Source organism: Heterocephalus glaber, unplaced genomic scaffold (assembly GCF_053883595.1).
Source record: "Heterocephalus glaber isolate CG9 unplaced genomic scaffold, H.glaber_assembly_v1.0 deba00000122, whole genome shotgun sequence".
Taxonomy (NCBI): Eukaryota; Metazoa; Chordata; class Mammalia; order Rodentia; family Bathyergidae; genus Heterocephalus; species Heterocephalus glaber.
This window is the reverse complement of record NW_028258138.1, coordinates 6,656,453-6,675,063: the sequence shown is the minus strand read 5'-3', so window position 1 is coordinate 6,675,063 and position 18,611 is coordinate 6,656,453. Positions and strand designations below refer to the sequence as shown.

The following is an 18,611-nucleotide window of genomic DNA, read 5'->3' as shown; positions in this document are numbered from 1 at the left end:
GTTACCCAAGACCCCTGAATCTTTCTATTGCAATCCTGTCTTAAACGAAGTTTTCATTTTAAGGAGCACATTTTTGGGATTCCTTGAGGTGGGGCTGAGTGCACTCTGGGGTGACACCACTCAGACTGGACGTTCACTGACAGGAAGTGGGGGTAGTGAAGGTTGTAGTTAAAACCCTCCCACCTCCTTCATTTCAGGAGTGGGGAAGAAGAATGGGAACTATTACGAGGTGCTGTTTACATAAATCAAATACTTTATTATTTCGGAAAGGCCAAATTACAAAATCTTTTATACTTCAGATCCATCCATTACCATGCCAAAGGCTCCTAGGGACTCATGTTTCCAAAACCATTAGGTCGCACTACATTAAGCTGCCATCTTTGCTGATATAAACCAGCCCCAAACAGGCAATTTTATGTGGTTCAAGCTCATATTGAGCTGAGGGCTATGCTTTCTTTTGGCAGCAAGATGTTCCCATCACGTCTGTTTATATTATAAACAGATATCCCAGTGATAAATAGGTCCCACTTGGAAAAAATATCCTGTGCTTGACTCTGCTGCAAGTGTCGCTTCTGGGCACGTAGGCAGTCATCCCAGGGCTGGCTCTGCTGCTCCCAGCTTGCCCTGGACCCATTCCACGGTCTCGTCACATGATAATTCTGACACTCTGGAAACGTCCAAAGCCAGTTTGCCAGGAGGCAGCAAAGTCTGTCCCACCTGGAAGTCAATGTCACTGGACCTTCTAAAAACGCCAGAATTACACGGTGGACTTCGACACTCCTGAACTCGTCAGATGGATCAGTGCACCACTGCTACGAATTCTTGCCTGTCTGGCTTTCTCTGTGCCTCTGGGTATTGTGTCCAGGAAAATTGGGAAGGAAAACAAAACCAAAACCCCAAAAGAGCATCTTGCTGAAGACACTGAGCAGAAAGCAGAGCATGCCGTCCAGATGGTCCCAGATAAGACAAGGCATACTTCATTCATCATCAGGGTCAGGGTTTCACAGCGACCCCTCCCCGTCCCAAGTCCCACCTTTGCCACTCTGTACAACACTCTAACTTTACACGCAGCTGAGATAAAAATAAAGCTTTCGTACAAATTACATTTTTTTCCAGTGAATTACTTTTGCAGTAAAAATAGCTGCTACATAAATCCCTCCTGATCTCTGAAAAGGAGTCGCATATTTCCAAAAATAGTATTCTTATTTTAATCACAGAGTAACGTGAGGCACAGGAAGGAAGCGGTTGGCTAGGGTGAGGTGCGTTGTTGGGAAGAACACGGTTAACACCAGAAAATAAAGGACATCTGTGTACAAACTGATTTAAAGGCATGCATAAAAGTGGAAAACATATGCCATTTGTCAAGAAAAATACTGCTTTATAGCTTTTACTTTACAATTAAAGGAGAAAACGGAGAGGCCAGGCATTCTCCTCATTCCAAGGTAATAACATTAAATTTCTTATAAAAAAAATCCCCAAATGTACAAAGTCCTTGACGGATAATAACCAAGGCAAAACAAAGACAAACAACAATAAAAAGCAAAAAACCAGGGAGGACCCCCGCAGACCTTATTCCTCTAGGTATATTGTATGAAAATAGCACTTTACGAACTTTACAATGTTCGTAATTTGCCGTGGTGGCAGATTAAATCTTTGTAAAATGCCACTCCCAAAAAATGGAATAACATAGTGGATGTCTGCATTCTTATTTCAAATAGTTACATAATTATTTTAAATTACAATATATAATTTCTGTTAAATAGAATGGTACGAGGATTCCAACAGCAACTGTAAGATTACAACCCTATATACAAACTTCTGAAATGGCAACTGGTTTCCTCCCCACCCTGCTATTTCTCTCCAGCAGAGACAGTTTGCTCCTCCTTGCTGAAGTCGAAAACTGTGTAGCAAATGGTCTTGTGTCTGAGACATGCTCCCTCCTAAGAGAATCCCAGGAAGTACCTGCTGTGTGGCGTGGCCTGGGCAGACACAGGCTGGCTCCCCAGAGGCCCTGGCAACCTCTGCCATGTGACACTGCCCACCAAAGACTCCAGAGTCCAGGAGCTGCGAGTCTGCCCTGTGGGGGGCACAGCCTTGTCAGAGAAGCCCATCCTGGGACGAAATAAGGCCACTGCTCAGTGACTTTCCCGGACGCCTCTCAGGGGTCCTTGGAGCAGTCGGCGGCACAGGCTTCCCACTCAGGGTCCCCTGGGCCTGGGGTGGGCTCAGGGTGGTCCCGGGCCCTCAGTCCTCTGTGTCAGGCTGGACCCCCAGGATGGCGTGCAGCTCCTCCGCCGTGAACCCCAGCAAATTCTGCAGGTCGCAGACGAAGCGGTACACATAGCGCTTGCCCGACGTCTTGTGGATGATGTTCTTGTCGTAGTAGTAGCGTAGACCCCGGCTCAGCTTCTCGTAGTTCATCTTGGGCTTATTTTTCCTCTTTCCCCACCGGCGAGCCACCTTTGGGGGACATAAATAGAGTTAAGTTCATCATAGAGACAGTGAAGGACCCCGATTCTGCTGCGTGCCACCCTAGAGAATGGGAGCCCTGCACAAGGCTCAGGGGCTCCGTCTCATCTTTTAATACAGCAAGGGACACAGTGTGCTCTTCAGCTGTTTCTCTGCATTCAGGAGTGAGTCCCCAGCCTCCTGCCCAGCTGTCTCAGTAAAACCTCCTGGGAAGTTGAACCGAGAGTTCAGACCCAGGAAGGCCTGTGATGGGAACGAGCTGGTGTTACCACCCCTGGGGTTCCGGTTCCAAGCACCGTGTCGACAGCTGCTGAGCAGCACTCAGCCTGTCACGTGCTCGATCCCCAAGGCGGGAACAGGGAGGTGACAAATTATGCTCCACAGCACCAGGGGCCAAGGGCTTCTCTCACACTGTCCTAGAACAGCTGGGGTCACCTGTGCCAGTGTCTCCTCCAGCACGGAACCTTGATCCAACCCTCCAGGCCTCTGGGGGACACTGCAAGGCTGGACGGTCCCCATGACAAGGACAGATTTCCCAAACAAGGTGCTTTCATTTGGCTATGGGAGGACCTCAGCTCGAAGCTCGGACTCCTGATCACACAGAGACCAAGGGGCGGGTCTGTCCCAGGCCCACGGGCAGGGGCACCCAGGGTCAGCAACCAAGCAGGGCCTCCCAAGAAACCTGCCCTCTCTCAGGGCTCCAGAGAACAATGCCTCTGAACCCAAGGTGACAATCGGGCTTTCGACCCTGGACTCCCTGGGGCATGGGCCGTACCTCATCAGGGTCAGCGAGCTTAAACTCCCATCCGTCTCCTGTCCAGCTGATGAACGACTGGCAAGACTTGTCAGAGAGCAACTCCAGGAGAAACTGCCACAGCTGGATGGGTCCACTTCCTGGGGGGACAGGGACACAATGACACATTTCCACGGGCTCCCAGGACCACCAGGCTCCAAGCATCTGAGGGACACCAGTGAACTTGGGAATGCAGATCCAACTCCCGGAATGGAGTTGGCTGCTGAAGACAGAAGCCAGGGTGTAGGAACAGTCTAAATGCTTTCACGGGAGAAGGCTAGACCCCGAGCAGGGGTCCTCCCTCCAAGCTTAATTCCGCACCAGATGCTCTCCCCTGGGCCCCGAGCTGGGCCTCCAACTCTTAAGTGTTCCCATTCCTCATCCTGACTTTGGTTCCTCAAGGAAAGGCCTTGAAGGTTTGTTTCTAGAAACCCCAGGGAGGCAGGGGTGGAACAGGGTACTAGGACACAGAATGTGGCACGGTGGGCAAACTGTGCAGCGTGGGACAGGGTTTATCCAGCACCCAAGTTGGGTGACACCAACTGCTGCGTCATCTGTCTGCCTTTCCTGGGCTCTGATTTAGAATCATGGTCCTGGAGGAGCCCTGATCTGGATACCTGCCCATCAGCACAAGGAACAGAAAAGCCCGGATCTCTTTCCACCAAAGAGCCTTTTCCCAAAATGCTGTGGGATGGCCAGGTATGGTGGCACACACCTATAATCCTGGCAACTGGGAGGCTGAGGCAGGAGGATCACAAGTTCAAAGCCAATCTGGGCAGCAAAGTGACTTAGCGAGACCTTGTCTCAGAATTTAAAAAGGGTGAGGGACGTAGCTCAGTGCAAAGACCCTGGGTTCAATCTCTACACACAAAGCTTTGGTGTGAAGCACAAAGGCCATGTGCTCAGGAAGCAGACATGGCCAGGTCACCCATGTGATCACTGAGAGCCGTCCGCATCTGAGGCGATTTCCCCATCTGCAGAATGAGCTCGCAGTCAGGCCATGGGTTCCAGACCCAGATAACTGCAGGAACCGGTAGTCAACAAATGGTAATTAGCTTTACTATTAAAACGGAAAACACCAATGCTGCAGCTGTTTATTTTCTTACCAAGCCCAGAACTCCTGGGTATGAAAAGCAGCAAGGATTCACATGCTTTTTACTTTTAACACATTTACGCGGTGGTGTTTTAAATGATTAAAGAAAAATAGGTGCCCATATACCCCCATTTTCATGTACAGTACTATATATTTTTAGGTAGACTTAAAAAAAAAATCCACAGTGGCTCTATAGGGTCAAAATATTAAGACAAAAAAGCACATTTAAGGACACAAAAAGCATTTAATCTTTTTGCCCCAGTAGTGGAAACATCTGGTTCCAAAAAGAGCTTTAATATTTGTCCTCTGCCTGGAATAGCTCTGCCTCCAACCTGAGGGAGGCCAGCAAGGTAAACAGTGCCTGGGACCGGGCCAGCCGACATTCCTGGAGCTCTGCAGCCGTGAGTCAGGGCTGGGGCTCCTCGGCTGTGCGTCCCTGGCCTCCTCCTCCTCCTTCCCTAGCACCGCAGGGGGAGCTGTACCCACACTCCCACCCGCTGCGCTCCGGGCACAGGCCATGCCTGCAGGGAGGCTTTTCCAGTATCCAGGCCAAGCAGCTGCAGGGCGGCAACACGACACGCTTCACCGAGAAAGCACCGAGATGATGTTCTGGGCACCGTGGCCCGGCACAACCAGGACAAGCAATGGGACCGGATGGGCAGCCTGGCGCACCTGTAAAGCCAGCCAGCACGGCCGCGGGGATGACGGGTTTGCCCTGCTCCACCGGGTCGCTGCGCTCCTGGATGTAGTCCTTGAAGGAGATGGTCGGCTTCCCCAGGCACAGGGCCTGGCTGCAGTCGTCCTCGAAGCTCTCGAAGGAAGGCACGCGCTGCACGTCCAGCAGGGATGACTGGCTGTTCCAGGAGCGCAGCAGCGAGTCTGAGCTCTCGAAGCTGTCCCCGCCATTCTTGGGCGAGTCGTGGTCTTTGGGCTTCCCTGGAAGGACAGAGCAGCACATGCTGTGACTGCCCCGGTACATCGGAAGGGCCCAGAGCTAGTAAGTGACCACTCTGGTCTTGGGCCCAAGACCCACCGTGCAGACATGCACCCTCCTGGTGCAGAATCATTAGACCCCTCCAAAGGTCTTCAGCTCACGCGCCTACTCCCTGGGACAAGCATATATTCAAGTCACCCCTTCCATCAATGGAAGAATGGACAGAACACAGCCTCATACAATGGAATACTGCACGGCAATGAAAAGGAACAAATGGCCCCAACACACACGAAGCTCAGGCATGACTGGCAAAAGATAAATTCACAATAAAATATTCTGTATGGTTTCATCTGTATGAAGTTAAGAACAGGAAAAAATAATGTTATGATAATAAAATGTCCATAGTTTCCTCTTCTGGTGACAATGCTACAGGGTTGGAAGAGCTATGCGGCACCTTCTGGGCGCTCAGACTTTTCTGTCTCCCTTTGGACGGTGGGTATGGAGGTGTGAAGCCACAGAGAAATTCAACCAGTTGTGTAACCTGAGATGTGCGCGCTGTGTGTATTTTAAGATCCCTTCAAAAGAAATCTGTCAGTCTTACATCTGCACAAAATATCCCACTGGGCAGGGGCTGTATCTTGCTTACAGCGTCCCTGTGGTATCTGGACCAGGGTCTGAAACCCGCCAGCTGCACACCCTTGCTGGAAAGTCACTCAGCACAAGGCCCAGGCCCCAAAGCTGCTTCCGAGGCTGCATGCAGGGCCGGTGGACTCAGAAACCCCCCAGAAAGCTCCCATCTCACCAGTGCTGCTGGCCAGCAGGTTCAAGTTGCCGCCGGGAAAGTCCTGGCCCACGGAGCAGTAGTTACCACTGACGGTGCTGAGGCGAGACTTGGAGAACATCTGAAAGTCCTGCTCGGAGCTCAGCACCCCAGGCGCCGTGGAGGACGGACACAGGGCGTCCAGGAGGCCACCCTTGGGGTAACTTGGGGTCTGCATTCCGTACGGGGACTGCTCCACGCCAAAACCTAGGGCAGAGGGGTGGCACCGCAGAGCTGTTTAAGCCGGTGTGGAAGCCACAACTGACTGCACGAGCAGATGATGAGCAGGGCCCGCAGGTGACCAGCAACACCCGGTTCTGGGTGGCAGCTCCAAGCCCCAAGTTCAAGCACAGTGCCGACCATGCTCCATGCGCTCGGCACTGCCGCCGCTTCTGTGTCACACTAGGCTCATGTCTAGTGACGACAGTCACCAGCCTCTTACTGCACAAACCGCCCAGCCCAGCGATGACCCAGGGACAGATAATGACAGCCCCTTACGCAACTTTAAATTTTCTAGTAGTGACATTTAAAAAGCAAGAAACGGACTAATCGTTCACCTTAACTGACCTAACTTAGCAATTATCACTTCAGGATATAAACACTACTTATAAATCACCAAGGAGGTATTTCGCAGTTTTGTTTCGTTCTAAGACTTCCAGATCCCTGAGCCCTAGATTCCGTACACATCTCATGGGGGACTGGCCCCATATTTCAGCAGCTCAAAAGCCACCCACGGCCACCATGGGGGGACAGGAGGCTCCGGACCGTCCCCGGGGAGCTTCCACGACAGAGGCAAAGTGTCAGGCCTTGAGAATCAACCCAACTGACCTAATGTGTTGTTGTTAACCCACTGAGGGACTGAGTTGAGGTGCGAATTTTCTTCATACTGATCTTCTGCCTTTTCTTGGTTTTCTGTAAAACAGACATAGGAGGCGTAAGATGACAAATTCAAGTCAAAGCTCCGTAAGAAAAATGCTACCGCCTGGTCTTTCTGTCGTATGGGCGTCTCTGAATGACTACACTTGGCGCTTCCTGCTTCATCAGAGGGTGTCGCATGTTATTATACATTCATTTCAAACCACTGCAGACAGTGATATACTTTTCTAATAAGTAGAGTTTTCCAAAATGAATGAAATCTTTGGCAAAGATAAATTTTTTACTGTCCAACTGGAAAGACCCAGACCAAGTATTTCATTCACTCTTATGTTAAAACAACAGTTAAATATCTGCCGGGGACTAGGGACACAGGATTTTAGAGTGGGACATGTTCTGCTCCAGAGCTTCCAAGCCTGAGTTTGCCCTTGGTGTGGGGAGCTGTGGTGGGACCCATGTACCCGTGAACTTTGAAAGGGAAAAGGTCTGCATTTACTAGGAACACACACACACACACACACACACACACAACCACACACACACCCATAAACCCAAACACATGCAAAACACACCAGGTAACAGCAAAACAAGCTAAAACTTGCTAAATGAGCAGGTTCACCAGCAACCTTCCAGTTAAGACCTGTCCAAGTTCAGAGGACATCTGAGGGTCTTTAAAAAGTCAGTTTCTCTGGCCATGAGAAGCTAGAACTAAAACAGACTTGGTGGTTGAAGCCTATTCTATTCAAGATTCTGAATCTATGGCAGATGTTGAAATGGGATGTTTCAACACAACTAAGTCAGGAATAATTGCCCCCAATTCAACAAAGGGGCCCATATTCTTACACCATTCAACCGAAATGATCCCTTCTCTAATTTTTTTTTTTTTAAAAACTCCAACGCATTCTAAACATTTTCATTGGTCTTTTAACTCCTAAATCAAGACTGTCTATATTTGGCAAGACTTCTGTTGATGGGTGGCCAGTTTCTGTATAACAGCTCAGTGGGTAAATATGTATCAATTACTTCCTTGTTTAAATACTGAACACTCCTCCCCGCTAAAATTCTCACTAGATTCCTTTTGGACTTAGTAAAACTCCAAGCTTATCTGAGTAAAGACTCCCTTTCATTAAAGCTGACTTAGCTCCTTCGGCTACGTAAGGTGAGCTCAGAACACACAGGAATTCCTGCTGCCTACAAACCCAGTCCGCCACAGTCACCGAGACCAGAGTCACCACAGCGGGGAGCCATTCAGTGACTCAGGCTCCCGCCTCAGGGGCGTGCCTGATACTGTGGACACAACACACTGTGCACACTCACCTCTGAGCAATGACCATCTGGACACCGTGGCATACCCGACTCTTGGGGTACTGGGGCAACCCAGAGGCTGAAGACAGCCCATCCCCTGCTGTGCCCTCCCTGCCCCGGACCCAGAGCCAAGCCAGCCAGCGCCACCTTTGATCATCTGCTCCAGATGCTCCCACAGAATGTCGCCCACGAAGTCAGGTGCCAGCTCCAGGAAACGCTCCTTCCCCAGGTCGCACAGGACCTGGCCGTTCATGCCGAAACGCTGCAGGTTCACATTCACCAGGCTGAACTCGTTGGTGGCCCAGAGAAGCCACTGGCACACCTGCTGCTCACTCCACAGCCAGGGGTCTGCCAGGGAGGAAGAGATGGAGAGAGCCAGTGGGTGAAGGCGTGCACAGGTGGCTAGACCGGGCTGGGACCCAGCTGACCCAAGCCCCAAACCGGCTGAAATGCAGGCTGGCTCAGGGGTCTGCACCGATGTTCACTTTGTAACACCCAACAGCAGCTCAGCGCCTAGTCCAATCCCCTCCTGACCCAACCGAGGTGGAGCTGGCACTTACTCTTCGGGATGCCAAGCCGCCGCCGCTCCTTCTGGAAGCCGCTGAAGGTGGCTTTCAAGGCCTGGCTCATCACAGCCTTGCTGCAGGGGGTCAGCAGAGGGAGCTCGCAGCTGGCGGAGTCTGAAGAGAAATCCGAGGGACAGGAGGATGTCAAGGGGCTGTGGCAGTGCAGACTCAGGAGAGAAAGCTTGGTTTGCAGCCAAGAGTGATTCTGACCTCAAATCTTAACATAATTCCTTTCTTTTTTTTTGAGACAGGGTCTTGCTATGTAGTTCAGGCCGGCCTTGAACTCGCTTCCTGAGTGCTGAGATTACAGGTATGCACCTCCACGCCCAGCAACACGATTTCTTAAAAGAGTATAAATACGGGGCTGGGGGTGTAGCTCAGTGGCAGAGCACTTGTCTAGTATGTGAGAGGCCCTGGGTTAGATTGCCAGCACCTCAATAAAAAATACACATATGTAAATATATACAAATATGAACAAAGTTTTTTTAAACCACAACTGAGAAAACATGACATGTCTTAGAACTACATACATGGAGAAAACCTGCAATAGAACCCAAGGTTTTTCTATCTTGCAGAACTTCAGACATCAGGGGGGTACAGGTAAAAGTTTTACCTATGCCTAGTTTAGAATTTTAGACAACAAAGCAAGCTGCGATGTTTGCTCCAGTGTCTTAGAGGCTCAATGATGCGAATTGTGGAAGTTATGTTCATTAAACCAGCGGTGGCCAAAGGGATGTGGGCATGGCACCCAAAGCTGGAGCTCAGCTCCACAAAGTAGCCACCTCTTTGAGTTTTTGGAAAAATAATTCTCAGCACTCAGAAATGTGCAGGATGATAAAGGACTGGCCACACCAACCCCGTGTGTTTTAATTAATTTTCCTGGCTGTATTTTTCTAGCACCTACTTCAGATGGCAAAAGCAACTTCTGGAATGCTTCCACCTAAAAGCTCTACCAAAGTAACTGCAGAGACATTATCTAACACGCTCTCCCCTTGGAAGAAGAATAATGACCTGCAGACACAGGGATGGCTAAGTCTAAGTCTACGCTGTCCCAAAATGGGAGGGGAGGAGACCCGATGACTTAGCTAGCAGGGACCCAAGAATGGAAAGCAGGGGTTCAGGGTGTTCTGTCTGCTCTGCAGAGTGGGCCAGGGAGGTGAGGACAGCGTTACTGGTGTTGAGGAAACTCCAGGCTTCCCCTGCAGTGTGACAGCAGCCCACCAGGTGCCAGGCCAGAGTAAAGACATCAGAATGGCCAAGTTTACTCTGAAGGCAAAAGGCCTTCTTCCCAGGTCCTCGCTTGTCACAGCCAGGATTCAGCTTATCAACATTCCTTGCTTAGGAACTTTGTCTCTTTATTCACTGAACTACTTAGGGAAATCGCAAGGCAAGGGAACAAATTACCATGAGAAATGGAATCCAAGCCTGTTGGCACTTCTTGGAGTGTTTGCTCTTCATTTAGAGAGGGGAAAACAGCAAACAGAGACCCATCGAAGGTGTCAAAGGCTGGCTGGCGCTGCAGCAACAGATGGGAAAGAAAAGAGATCCAGTAAGGAGCTGATTTAATCACCTACTTTAAAAGTGGTCCCTGGGTAATCTCCAGACACACCCCGACTAAGCTGGCAATTATAAAGCAGCACAGAATTAACCACCAGGACTGGAAACAGACTTCCTAAGAAGGTCAAAGTGACCCACATGATTCCATTGTTCTCTGAATTATTCAACCAACCTCAGAGTCAGGATGACTGGGAATTTTAGTAGCCTGCTCAGCTTAATACATTAAATAATTCTAAAAATAACAGAATCTTAGCACCATGCTGAGAGGAAGCTTGGAGGTTCCTTCTGCAAATACCTGCCTCTTTGGCTACATGGGAGGAAAATTTAATCAGGCTGGGTGTATGGGGACAATAACCCATAACAGTGATTTTCAGTGCAATACAGTACAACAAAAAGCAAAGTACTGAGTAAAAACTGAAACTATAAAAATGAAAAATGATTTTCTTTTTAGAAGCATTTGCTTTGAAATATTTACCATGAAACAATCCGAGAAAAACTGGGGATGATTTTCCTTATCAATTCCAATGGTTTAGAGAGCAGTAATACATGAAAAAAAAAAATCCTTCAGTTTTCATTTTATATAAATGAAGAGTATTAAAAGGGACCCCTCAACTTATTCCCCAAGGCAAAAGATTTCCAAGGGAAAGAAGCTAGCACAAAGATAAAAATATCACATTGAGAACTGCTAATCTCATATAGTATTTGTGAAAAAACAGCCTTTCACGGAAGATGCATTTCTAAGACATAATGTGTTCATTCATCATTGCTTCACTCTTAGAGGAAAACATGAAGAAAGGTTCCATTTTTCCAACATAATGTGGAAATCCCATGTTATGTGTAATACAATGACCCATCTGTTGAGTCATCAATTTAAAAATGTGCAACACATTTACAAATAAAATCAGTTGTGTGCTTTCTTTTAGAAATGCAGAAGAGCGAATGACGCATTACAAAAGAGAGGAGGCAGAAGTTGGAGCCCAGGCCCTCCAGTCCCCCAACACCAAGACAAACCCAACTGACTCAGTTCAAAACGCTCATCTAGATTTATAAACACAGCAGAGCTTGGTTTGGTGAAACGCCCAAAAATTCAAAAATTCCCACTAGCACTGCCCAGGCGAAGAAGTGGTACGTTTCTGGACTTCGAGTTCTTTTTTTAAAATCAGGAAGCCAAAGAACAATACAAATCCCTGCTTCCTATTTCAACACATAAATTTGGGCAATGACTGTTTTCTCAGAATCCAGACATCACAAGAGCATCATCAGATTCTTCTAATTCATAGAAGGATTTTCTTCGAGGTGTGCTTTCAAGTTAACAGCCCTGATTTCTTGGGACATTTCTGCTACCTTAAACCACCTGACCAGATCAAACCAGAACATTCATTGAAGTTGGCTGATTTTCTCAGAATAACAGAAATACTCATGGCTGAGTTCTGGTTTTGGGGGGCGGTTAGCAGACAAACAGCCTCACTAAAGACCTGCAAAGCGGAAGAGGCCAGAGATGCAGCACCAGCAGGCCAGACCCTAAGCTTTAAGGAGGCCAATCCTAAATCACTGCTGCTGGACAAGCGAACCACACATGCTCAGCAACAATCTGATCCTGCTGTCACATTTGGAGAAGGCAAATGGGAAATCACCAGTTTGTGCATGGAAAGAACGTTCCCAAAAGGAATTATGACAGAAGTGACAGGAGATGTGTTTAGGCAGTCCGGAGCAGGGGCTCTTTGGGGGCTCTTTCATCTTTCGCTGGGTTTTGTTTACATAAACAGGCCTGCTGCTCTCTACAAGGCTGGAAAAGGCACCTTAAACCCGGTGGACGTGAAGGGCTTGCATTTCACTTCAGAAACAGCCTTCTCTACGAAACTCAAGCTGGACAGAAGGGCAGGAGAGTTAGTTAGTCAGCACCTCCAGCTATCACTGACAATCACAAGATCTGTTTCTTCACTTGGAAGTAGTCCCGGACACAGAAGACCTCATTATTTCCAAATTAAATGGTTTCCTATCTGGGAAGACAAGTAGAACCTGCATCAAGATATCCATTTTACAGACCGGAAAACTGAGGCCCAGAGACAGCAAGCACGGTCTAGTCACACGGCCAGTAAATTAAAAAGCTGGGGCTAAACCAATTTTCTGGGACCTGGCCCAACATTTTTTCCCTAGACATGGAGTTTTCCTATTTGTAAAAATAAACAAATTTTTAAAAATTAATTAAGATGTGCTCACTCACCTTGAGTGTCCCTCGAAAACTGTTAGCCACAGGAGCTACTTGGTCCATATTCTTGATTCCAAAATCATTCATCTGGGAAGAGAAAAGGAAGTCCTGCGTCAAAGAGGCAACAAATCGTAGGCACATTTTCAAGAAGTCCCCACTGATGCCTTGATGGTAGTTCTGAAGGTGACAGGTAATTCACACCTGGCTGCTGGGAATTCTTATCTAAAAGGATTTTCTCAAGGGTCTGAGGAAAGCAGTGCTCAACATTACAACAGGGGCAAGGCATTTAGTCATTTAAATAATAATGCTGATAACTCATGAAATTCCAGTTAAGATTCCGAGCCATTCGGAGTTCACGTCCCAAGTTCAATCCCCGGTCCCCCCCCCCAAAAAAAAATTCCACTTAGATAGGAGATCTCAGATTCAGCTACCTTTTGTCTGGGGGGTCAGGACCCCCTTGCTGGATTAGCTGGTGGGGGTCCTGCTTTCCACTGGTTTCCACAGCACTGCAGCCTAGGTGAGGTTTTGGATGGGCATTGGCGGGGCAATGGGCCACCTCAAGACTACTCAGGGCACTCTGTGAGTTCCATCTGGGAGCCCGAGGGACCCCTGCAGCTGCCTTGGATCAGACCCAGGATAGCCTGCCGGAAGGAGTCTCACAATGTCTCCTCTTACCTCTTCCGCTCCAAGAGGTAAGAAACTACACTCAGAAGACAGGCAGGTAGCAGGAGACCTTATGACCAAACTCTTACAAGGCCCCGATCCCCCTGCTCTGAGTATAGAGCTCAAAATACCTGGCTCTGTGTGTCACCTGGCTGTGTGTCTCTTCACGAGGAAGCAATCCCAAGTACAAATCTGCTCACTGGGGTTCTGATGGTCTGGACTTACACCAGGTCTGTGTGGGCCAATATGGCAGCCACCAGCCTCTGAACCCTTGTGCTGAGGGTAGGACGCACATGAGGTTTCTAAGATTTGGCAGAAAAGTGGAAACGACTCAATTATTTGTATATTCACTGCATGCTTATATATTTTTAATTTAGCAGGTTAACCAAAATCAATTTCACCTGTTGTGCTATTTTTAACATGGCTGGTAGAAAATTTAAAACCACACATGTGAGTTGGAGTTGGATAATGCTGTGCTAGACTGAACACTTCCTTGGGGCCCTAACCTGAACTTGTCTGTTCATACAAGTTGATAAGGAAGAAAAAACACTGCTATAATATGGCCAGAGAGCTAAATAAAACAACTGAGGAACTAAAACTCGTGTTCAAATGAGCTGGGTTAGCACTGTGAAGGTAGTTTTCACCTTGAGCCCCCAGCTCAGCTCCATGACTTCAGAACTAAAGGCCTTCGGCCAGCAAGATGGGGTTCCCCTAAGCACCTGCCTGTCACAGCCTCCAACCTAACCCTAATTACTGTGCCAATTGCAGGAGCATACTGGGGACACCAAACACCATAGCTGCATGAAAATTATTTGTGTTTGTGTTTTCCTATTTTCTCTTTATGGTCAACATTTACAATTAAACCATTGCCCCAATGACCCTTAACCCAATACACACATACATACACACACACACACACACACACACACACACACACACACACACACACACATACACACGCACACAAACAACTTTGAATAAAACAGGACGGGGCAGAAGTCCCTGGTAAGGGCTGGAAAAGGCTCAGAGTTGCAGGTAATGCTTGCACTAGCCCAGAGGCCAAGGAGAGGTGTGTTACAGGGAGTCACAGCCCTACAGGAGGGCAGGGCTGTCCTGCTCTAGAGGGGCCACATTGGCGCAGAATCTCCATTTGGTACATTATGTCACCCACTACTGCACAGCAATCAATGTTCTCTACCAAGGAAGGCTGCCAGGACACTACGCCTGGTCATCAAGAGCCAAGCCCTGCGTGGGGGGACCCTACGTCGCTATGTTCTGCAATCTCCCGCGTTCCTGAGATGTGGATGACACAGCACCCTGAAGTGAGGCCATCAAGGGCAGTAACAGGGGGTCACTGGCCTGGGACCACACACATACCACCCCGTAAGGCAAGGTGGAGTCGAGGGTCTGGACCCTGGACCCCTCCACATCTCGATGGAGAGCACACAAGTATTACTCAGAATACTGCAACTGTGGTCCTTCACCACCTGTGAAATGCTCTTTCTCTGGAACGCTGTGTCAGCTACCCAGGTGAAGTCAGCCCAGGCACCTGTTGATTAAACAAACCTCAAACAAAAAACCCAATAGGGGGCCGGGGATTTAGCTCAGTGGTTCAGCCAACTGCCTCGCAAGCACAAGGTCCCGAGTTTGATCCTGGTACCAAAAACAAAACAATAAAACCCCACTAGGACAAACAAACTCAAAAAACCCCCAGTAAGACAGACACCAAGAAGGTTGGAATCACCCACCCTGAGCTTGACGGGAGAGCACTTTTTGGTCACTTGGTTTGTCAGATGCTTGCCGACTTAATTCTATGTTTTTCAGTCAGCATTTGAGATAGCCGGAGAATGGGTATGGAAGGAAAGGATGGGACAGCTTTGCCAGCTTTTGTGTACAAATACCGAGAGAGAAGGCGGCATACCACTCCCACATAAAGAGCTGTAATTACCAGCTACACAACACAATTCTTTTGTTATCCAGCTTTTAATGAGTTTTGTACAACCCCTGGAGAATTAAAGAGCCCACTAAATGGTTTCAGGCAGACACACAAGTAATCAAATTGAAGTTCACTTATTCTACTCAGCTCGGCTCATTAACTAGGCCCACCGGTCAAGTTTCTCCATGTAAATCCATTTCATGTTCGGGTCCTTCAGGTCCTGTGGGACTGATTTTTGCTTTTAAACCGAAAGAAAAGGAAAAAGGAAAATGGCAGAAACGTAAGCACCGAGAATGCTTACATTTTAAAACAAGGAGAATTTGCCTGGCAACAGTATTCTTACTGGAACAAGTAACCATTTATGTAAGATCAGAGCACAGGTTTGTATGCAGGTAAATTTGGAGGAAAAAAAATCAGAACCTGTGATACACTTTTGAAGGCTGGCTTGCCTGTCGCCTGAAAAGCAGTTTAGAAAGATGAGTGACTAATCCCAGAAGAGAGGGTTTGGCTGTCTTCCCCCGGGACGCACGGTGTTCACCCGTTCTGTACCACGGTATTACTCAGAATTTTAATAAAGCCTAACGTGGAGATTTATCTCCCTGATTGGAGGTGGTGTGGGATCGCAGATAAGACAGCGCTTCCATTGTGCGGAACAAACGCAATCTCTACCCCGTGAATTAACATAAATTACTCCTATCTGCACAGAGGTCTGTTCACGTCTTTACTTTGTAAACAAGTAGAGTCAACTACTATTTCAGATTACCCAGAAAATCGAGTTCAGGCTAATTTATCTCAGTCTCGTGCGCTTAAGCTTAAAAAAAAAAAACAATTAAAAAACAATCCAATCACAGGCAAATGCTCTACCGGGGAGAAAGAACAGAAAGGCCGCAGAGCGCAAGCACCCCGCTCCGAAGGTGCCCGTGCCCGGGGCCCCGCCAGGTCTGGGCTGAGGCCGAGCAGGTGCCCGACGACCCGCAGTCTCCCAGGTGTCCCAGGCGCCCTTCCGACCAGTCACCTCCAACCCGGGGCCACCTCGGGCACCGCCTCCCAAGCCTTTTTGGTGAAATCGGTCTTCTAGGGCGCTCCCTGGGAGCTGGAACCCCCACTAGGCCCGTGATTCTTTCCAAAAAACAAAAGCGAGCGCCCCCGCCCCGCCCTGCCTGGCCACCCGCGCAGGCTCAGGAGCGACAGCGACCACCACCCCGAGGGCCACCCGGCCACCGCAAAACGGGCCCAAGCGGAACTCACACGCGCGACCCCCGAGTTCCCAGGGCGACTCCCCCCTCCCCGGGATCGAGCCCTGGGATCGGCCCTGGAGCGCCCGCCCGCTGGGGTCCCCGCCGGGGAGCGCGCGCTCCGGGCCGCTCTTACCGCGCCGCGGGGCAGGGCCGGCGGCCGGCGGCGGAGCTCCGGGCCGGGTCTCTCGGTGGCGCCGCGGGAGGCCCTCGAGCACGGGCGGGATCGGGGATCGGGGATCCGGGATCGGGCCCGGCGCGCGCGGAGGCCGGGGATGGACGCGGACTCGCGGGCCACTCCGCGCTCGGCGCCGCGGTGGAGGAAGTAACCGGCCCGGCCCCCTCGCGGCGCGCTCTTCAGAAGCGAGGACTGGGCCGGGAGAGGACGCGGGGCGGAGGAGGAGACGAGCGGGGAGGGACGAGGGGCGGGGAGCGGAGGAGGCGGTGCCGGCGCGGGGCGAGGCGCGGGCTGCGGGGGTGGCGGAGGCGGCGGGCGCAGCGTGGGGCGGGAGGAGGCGGTGCCTTCCGGCCCCCCCCCGCCCCGCGCCGGTCCCGGGCCCCGACCCTCCCCGCCGCTCGGGGCTGGGGACGCGGAGCCACCGAGACAGGGCCGGGCGCCCGCTCGATCCCGCAGGAACTGGGGCTGGGACGGTGGCGCCCTGGCAGCGGGGCTGCAGTACGAAGCCCCCGCCGTGGGGCGGGCCGTGCTTGGGCCTCCAGGTGGCTTTGGACTGCTGTCGTGCAGTCACGCGGAGGCTCAGATATGAGGTTAGGGAAATGCAAGCCGACCCTTCCCCGGGCGCCTAGTCCGGGGGCCCCCGGGCTGCCCGGCCCCGGAAGCCCGTCGCTCCGGCTCCGAGTGAGTGGCGCCCCCTAGGGCTGAGCGCGCGCAGTGCATCATCGTGGTTCCTGGAGGCCTTGGTGTTCCCACTTGGCGCGCCTGGGAAGTGAACCGTGCCACAAGTAACCCGCCTGGTCATCTCAATGGAGAACTCGCGTTTGTTTGAAACCCGAGGTCGTCTCCACTGCAAACCCATGTTCGAAACCACCAGCCATACCGTGGTTCCTTCCCTTTTTTATTAGAAGGTGCTTGGGTCGGTGGCTGGAAACCTGTGCAGTTCCTATTTAGACTCGGCCACATGCTCAATATTAAGCAAGAGTTTATATTCCAAACGTGTACGAAACAGAACAACCAGCGGAGGCAAGGCTGCGGGACCAAAGGTTGCTACATCTCGGGGAATGCTGCCCTGGGAAGGGAGAGGAAGGGCCCAACTCCTCTGGTACCCAAGGTTCCCGGTTCCCATGACAACTCGGGATCAGGGCTTATCCGACCATTGGTTGATTAGATCCTGTTGCACCTCAGTGTTTCTCCATGTGAGGGTGTCCAGGTGTCACGGTGGACTGGTAAAGGCAGCGTCTACATGGCTAAAGCAACCCAGCGCTAAAGGAATTGCTAGTTCAGGAGAGTGAATCAGCTCTGAAGGCTTCTCAGGGCACATTCAGGCCTTGCTCAGACAACCCGGAGGAGTCAAGGAGGAGCTCCGTAAATGGAATACTGGTCCATCGTATGTTACCATGGAGACATGATGAAGTGTATGTTATGGTCTTTTTTTTTTTGGCCTTAGCAGAAAACCCTGACTCTTTGGGGCTGGGGTGCTGGTTAATAGCGGGTCTCTCTGGCAGGGCGATCCAGGCCAGGGCAGCGCCTGAGAGGCCCCGCACACAGGTGCCCAGAGCTGGAGGGCTTGTCCCAGCCCACTTGGTCCCGAGCCCCTGTGCTCCAGAGGGGCCCCTGAATCAGGACGTCTTTCTCCTTGCAGGACTGGCACAGGCTGAAGGCTAGACGTGGCGCAGCTTCGTGCTGGGCTTTTTCCAATGCGGGCAGAAAGCTGAGGCAGCAAGGAGATGGGAGGTGGGAAGACTGCAGAGCCCCCCGGGCCCGCCAGCCTCCAGAGTCCTCTGCAGAACAAGTCAGTAAGGGGGGGTAATGGAAGCCGTGCCATCAGCCCCAATCTGTAAAGAAATTGTCAGCAGGGTTATGCGGGTCACAACTACAGTGATTAGATTTCTTTTTTTTAAAGCTCTCCTCTGAGACCATTTTATGAAAAAATTTGGTTACAAAAACCATATCATATCATATAAATGAAAAGGAAATCCC

The 18,611-nt window shown here is 50.4% G+C and overlaps 1 protein-coding gene across 2 annotated transcripts; it reads right to left on the bottom strand.

Annotated features, from left to right (window-relative positions):
- Positions 1 to 233: 233 nt before the first annotated feature.
- Positions 234 to 16,907, bottom strand: Ets2 (ETS proto-oncogene 2, transcription factor). 2 transcript variants are annotated; one of them, XM_021256243.2, is made up of 11 exons: positions 16,590 to 16,836; positions 13,414 to 13,584; positions 12,635 to 12,706; positions 10,258 to 10,369; positions 8,848 to 8,967; positions 8,435 to 8,635; positions 6,938 to 7,021; positions 6,092 to 6,316; positions 5,028 to 5,291; positions 3,245 to 3,363; positions 234 to 2,460 (listed from the first exon to the last, which is right to left on the bottom strand). In XM_021256243.2, the coding sequence occupies exons 3-11, from the start codon at positions 12,704 to 12,706 to the stop codon at positions 2,245 to 2,247; spliced, it is 1,413 nt and encodes a 470-aa protein (XP_021111902.2). In that variant the 5' UTR covers positions 13,414 to 13,584; positions 16,590 to 16,836; the 3' UTR covers positions 234 to 2,244. The 2 variants fall into 2 exon arrangements, with proteins under 2 accessions (XP_021111902.2, XP_004842428.2); XM_004842371.4 differs by lacking the exon at positions 13,414 to 13,584 and having other exon boundaries at positions 16,590 to 16,907.
- Between the last annotated feature and the right edge of the window lie 1,704 nt (positions 16,908 to 18,611).